The sequence below is a fragment of the Halichoeres trimaculatus genome, unplaced genomic scaffold, assembly GCF_033239565.1.
Source record: "Halichoeres trimaculatus isolate MK-OKI-2021-1 unplaced genomic scaffold, fHalTri1.1 fHalTri1_scaffold_20, whole genome shotgun sequence".
NCBI lineage: Eukaryota > Metazoa > Chordata > Actinopteri > Labriformes > Labridae > Halichoeres > Halichoeres trimaculatus.
Window position 1 is genome coordinate 22,188,017 of NW_027437198.1, and position 6,000 is coordinate 22,194,016.

Below are 6,000 nucleotides of genomic sequence, written 5' to 3' on the forward strand. Positions count from 1 at the left end.
TTCACATCGATTGAACCAGTGGTCATCAAAATTTAAACTCCGGACCAAATGTTGGATAAACACATTGATGTCTGTGTGTTTGGACTGTTTCACGTCACTGCCAAAAGCAATTTTTGTCTTCACAACACAAGAATCACCTGCTCTGGTTTGTTCATCAGTGCTCTGTGGATAAGATGTACAATCCTTTAATGAAGTGTGTCCCTGAGTCTTGCCGTAGTTACAGTTTGGATCCAGCTGTGACCACTTCTTTAACCACTATCACAGTCTGAGGGCTGAGGCTGGCTTTCCCTCAAACCTGTGCAGTGTGTGTGTGGAGTGAAAAGATAAGCACCTCCCTGGTGGAGTGAGGGTGTGTGTGTGTGTGTGTGTGGACAGGATGAATGGCAGACCGTAAGTAGGCAGACGGGGACCGCCAGGAACCCCAGTAAGGACCCAGGCAGCAAAGCCACCCAGCCTGGTGTCAGCACTTTGGGGAGAAAGTGGGAAAGTGCTGAGGTTTGCATCCAGAGATGAGGTGAAGTGGTGAAAATTTAACGAGGCTGATGAAAGTTTAAGGGTGCATGTTAAACAGGAGCGAGGCAGGAGGGCGGAGAGGCTGTAAACTTTCAGAGGTTACTGGAAAAAGAGGACAGGTTTTCGAGATGTCGCTGTTTTTCCTCCTCACGTATGACTCTAATTGTTCCTGACACCTGAGGGCACAGAGCACTTCTTTCAAACCCGGCTCGACCTTAAAGGGGCCGCCGCTCTCGTTGTTCACTTTTCGATCATTAGCTGCAAGGACGCCGGCTGCTTTCAAGGACTGCGTCTCTGCACTGCGGCCTGGCTCGTATACATGCCAGAGCCCTGTAGCTCTTTGTCGACTGCCGTTCACATGATGCTACATTGAGGAGCCGGCGGATAAGTGTGCTGAGGGAGGAAGGGAGGAAGGGAGAGTCAAGCGGTGTGATTACATAAGGCTGGGTAACAGGCTCACTGTGGGGATACACACTCACTAGACGGTGTTGATGGAGTCTTTCACAGGCCTGATGGGGTGTTGATTAGGATGTGCTCACACAAGAAGCAGAAGCTGAAATGGATTCTAATGTGCTCTTTTGCTCTCTTTGTTTCTCCCTCCCTCTGCCTCCTCCGTTCTTCACCTCCCCCTTCGGCTGTTTCTCTCCCCTCTCTCTCCGTGAAATCACACTCTCCCCTCTCCTCTCGCTGTCTCTCCTTCTGATCCCAGGTGCGGTGCGAGCCTCCAGCATCTTCCCCATCCTCAGCGTCATCCTGCTCTTCATGGGAGGCCTGTGTATAGCTGCCAGCGAGTTCTACAAGTCGCGTCACAACATCATCCTCAGCGCGGGAATCTTCTTTGTGTCTGCAGGTGAGTCAAACACCAACAATGAGAGACGGGAGGGCAGGAATTATTAGGGAGTGAGGGGTGAGGGAGGGGAGGCATCTGCATGTACAAATGTGTCATTGAGCAATGACTCACCGCAGTCACCAACCTCCATGACCTCTTTCCTCTGGCACTTTCACAAGAGGAAACTTTGGCTTACTTATGATGGAGGAGCTGATAAAACCTTCATACGGTGCACCAACTTAGGACGACTTTTGAGACTCTTCTTCTTATTTCATTCATGGATTAACACTCCTGATATATTCACCATATTTACCCAGTTATAGACTCACCGGCCACTTTATTTGGCAGACCTTGATAGTAACGGGTAGATTCAACAAGGTACTGGAAACATTCCTCAGAGAGTTTGGTCCATGTTGACATGATAGCATCACACAGTTGCTGCAGATTTGTCGTCTGAACATCCATGATGAGAATCTCCGGTTCCACCACATCCCAAAGGTGCTCTATTGGATTGAGATCTGGGGACTGTGGAGGACATTTGAGTACAGGGAACTCATTGTCATGTTGAAGAAAGCAGTCTGAGATGATTCCAGCTTTATGACATGGAGCGTTATCCTGCTGGAAGTAGCCATCAGAAGATAGGTACACTGTGCTCATAAAGGGATGGACATGGTCAGCAACAATACTCAGGTAGGCTGTGGACTTTAAACCATGCTCAGTTGGTACTAAGGGGCCCAAAGTGAGCCAAGAAAATATCCCCCACACCATTACACCAGCAGCAGCAGCCTGAACCATTGATACAAGGCAGGATGGATCCATGCTTTCATGTTGTTGACGCCAAATTCTGACCCTACCATCTGAATGTGGAGCAGAAATCCAGACTCATCAGACCAGGCAACGTTTTTCCAATCTTCTATCGTCCAGTTTTGGTGTTGCTGTGTGAATTGTAGCCTCAGTTTCCTGCTCTTAGCTGACAGGAGGGTCACCCGGTGTGGTCTTCTGCTGCTGTAGCCCATCTGCCTCAAGGTTGGACGTGTTGTGTGTTCAGAGATGCTCTTCTGCGGACCTCGGTTGTAACCAGTGGTTATTTGAGTTACTGTTGCCTTTCTATCAGCTCCAACCAGTCTGTCCATTCTCCTCTGACCTCTGGCATCAACAAGGCATTTTGTCCCACAGAACTGCTGCTCACTGGATATTTTCTCCTTTTGGGACCATTCTCTGTAAACCCTAGAGATGGTTGTGGGTTAAAATCCCAGTAGATCAGCAGTTTCTGAAATACTCAGACCAACAACCATGCCACATTCAAAGTCACTTAAATCACCTTTCTTATCTTGACCATGTCTACGTGCCTAAATGCGTTGAGTTGCTGCCATGTAATTGGCTGATTAGAAATTTGGGTTAACGAGCAGTTGGACAGGTGTAATAAAGTGGCCGGTGAGTGTATGTAGCAAGTATCAGAGATCTTGTACGTGAAAATCCATGTAGTTCAGCAGTTTGTGAAACACTCAGACCAATAGCCATGCTACGTTCATAAAGCAGGAAATGAGAAAGTCTCAGATGTATGTTAGAACAGCATCTTTTCAGGGGTTAAGCTCCTCCCCTTAAAGTGATGTCAGCTTCCTGCTCTCACTCATTCTGCAGCTACAGGTCACTTCTTCCATTCTTCCTTCTTTTGTCCTCCTTTTTTCTCCTCTTGATCCTTTTGCTGAGCTAAATGCCACCCAAAGGGACCCGTCTCTAAAAATATTGTGTCCCTGACACACTTTCTGCACAATCCATCTCATCAGATGTCAAACGTTTCTGCATGTGTGACTGAACCAACACATCACAGGTTATGTAGATTAATGCATGAGACGAAGAGAGGAGGTGAGGATGAGGATAAGATGAGCCCTCTTGGAAAAGAGCATGAATCAGCACTTTAACGTGTGTTTACATGAGTATCATCGTGCTTCCTGTATCCTTCTTCTGCATGAACCCATTACCCATAATCCACCACTCCCTTGCTGTGTGGGGCTCACCCTGTGCTCCCTCTGCAGGTCTAAGCAACATCATCGGGATCATCGTGTACATATCAGCCAACGCGGGGGACCCCTCAAAAAGCGATTCAAAGAAGAACAGCTACTCATACGGCTGGTCCTTTTACTTCGGTGCACTGTCCTTCATCATGGCTGAGATGGTCGGCGTCTTGGCCGTGCACATGTTCATCGACCGCCATCGACAGCTTCGAATAGGAGCACGGGCAGCCGACTACCTCCAAGGCTCGGCCATAACGCGGATCCCCAGCTACCGCTACCGCTACAGACGCCGCTCGCGCTCCTCCTCCCGCTCCACAGACCCATCCCACTCCCGTGACACCTCGCCGGTGGGCCTAAAGGGCTTCAGCGCGCTACCATCCACAGAGATCTCCATGTACACGCTTCCCAGGGACACACTTAAGTCCTCCGGTACGCCCACCGCCACCTACAACTCTGAGAGGGACCACAACTTCCTGCAAGTCCACAACTGCATCCAGAAGGACCTGAAAGACTCGAGTCACACCAATACAGCAAACCGACGCACCACGCCGGTATGAGGGAGTCGACACAGGCCAGGCGAGCCCGGCGAAGAGAGCAGAGACCAGGAGACACGGGAACCCCTGTGGGTGCAGCCGGCCCCGGGAGGAGATGGATTTCCATGTTTATAGACATTTGTTCTTTTTGTTCAGCTGCATGACTTTTCCATTAGCATTGTTGAGAGCGTTTCAACAGGTCTGCTGTGTTCCTGGGTGAAAGGCAGAGACGTGAGAGGAGCTCAGGTTGTCCCCAGAGAGTGTGAGCCGTGGTGTTTGATGCGAGGATGGTTCGGGAGGTTTGGGGCTTGGATACGAAGGGTGGGAGGGGGATGGGCGTTTATGAGACAAAGAAGTGGTTTCATGATTTCATAGCCCTTTGGTTTGACAGTTTCGCCCACCAGGTTTGGTTGGAGCAACAGGTCGAGCTCCCCCTCAGCCAGCCCACTGCTCAGATATACATCTCTTTTATTTATTGACTTCTTTCTTCATTTTTTGCATTAAAACTGTGAATTGTTACAGTTTGGGATTCAGTAAAAATTAGCCCAATCTGTAATCTCTTACAAAGGTACTATATATATATGTATTACTTTTATAGATAAACTATTACGTTAATAATCAAGAGTTACATACTTTACCGAAGCAAAAAAGACAAAAAAACAAAGTAACTAAACCAAGTGCTGTTGTTGAGCTGAAAAAGACTCTTTTAGTATCTGTTTCTTTGAAGGTCGAGAGCAGGAGACGGTGCTTTAGGTAGCAGCAGTTCAGCTGGACTGGTGCCGCTGGAGCTCCAGTCAACAGTAGAATAATATCTATTCTTTTAATAGAACCTTCTCGTCTTTTTCTCTCCCTGTTCACTTTCCTTTTTTTTTGGAGGTGGTCGTAACAGGAGAGTCGAACCCCTCTACAGAAAAGAGCCAACGGAGGGGTTCACAGTTCACAAGACTCCAAACACGACTTCTACAAAAAAAACAACAAAAAGAAAGAAAGGAGCAGAGGGAAAGGAAAAGAAGAGGATGCCAAACTCAAAAATAAAAACAAGTTAAATATAAAATAGTACAAGAGAAGCTAAGTGACTCACAATTTCAGAAATTAAATGCATGCTATAAAATTACAGCAAATCTGCTCTTGAGAAACTTAAGTTTTAAAAGTTAATAATAATAAGAGGAAAAAAACAACGATGCTAAACTTTAAAGTATTAATATTTTCATGTGTAACTTTCATATGTTTTCTTTTTTATTTATTTAGTTCATTTTAACTCGTTGCTTTTGTGAGACGAACCAAACAATCTACACTGAACAAAACTGCTTTTTTAAAAAGGTTTGGTTGATTTCTTTATAAATATATAAATATATGTATGTATGTATTTTATTTTTGAAACTCACACAGCCTTAGCCATTTCTTTGTTTTCTTTTTTGATTTTTAATGTGTTGTTCAAATTGAAAATGAAATCTTTCAAGGTGCCAAAACCGAATGATCCTATACTTGGATGCATCAAGTCCTGATGAATAAAATACGAACCCTAGGGGGAACAAACCATCATGTTTCACTGTGTTTCTCTCAGGTTCTCACTCTACAAATGCTTAGAAGATATAAAATAGGTAGTTTGTATACAGTTTGGGAATCACCAATAACAACATATAGGATAGTTCGGACCAACTATCCGGGACCATAAATCAGGTCCCCACAAGGCATTTATTCAAGTACTGACACTGTGACACAATAACAGGGTTAAAATAGGAGACATGTGATGTGATGAAGTGTAAATTATTGAATTTAAGCTTCACTATCAGAAAGTGACTCTAGATTAAATGTTGTGTCCTCCAAATACAGCAGCAGCTTATGTGTGTTTATGTGTGTGTGTAATGCGTTCTTGTATTTCTATCAATGTGAGGACTATTGTTTGGTTTACACAAAGTGGGGACCTTGTTGCAAAATCAAAAAACAACTGCATAAAAAGTTAGAAAACGAAAAAAAAAAGTTCAAATGCATGAAAATTAATACAGAAATATTATAAACCATCAACCCTCAGTTTCTGTACACCTGTAAAAATAAAAGCTGAGTCATCTTCAGCCTCCATATCAGATAATAATTATCAACCACTGAGAGC

The 6,000-nt window shown here is 45.1% G+C and overlaps 1 protein-coding gene across 1 annotated transcript in view; it reads left to right on the forward strand.

The window, feature by feature from the left end:
* Positions 1–4,871, forward strand: part of LOC141809954 (voltage-dependent calcium channel gamma-2 subunit) — a 73,230-nt gene extending 68,359 nt beyond the window's left edge. The window contains exons 3-4 of the mRNA XM_074697215.1: positions 1,223–1,363; positions 3,379–4,871. Of these exons, the coding sequence (XP_074553316.1) occupies positions 1,223–1,363; positions 3,379–3,914 (677 nt within the window). The 3' untranslated portion in view covers positions 3,915–4,871. The remainder of the gene's footprint in view (positions 1–1,222; positions 1,364–3,378) is intronic.
* Positions 4,872–6,000: the final 1,129 nt, after the last annotated feature.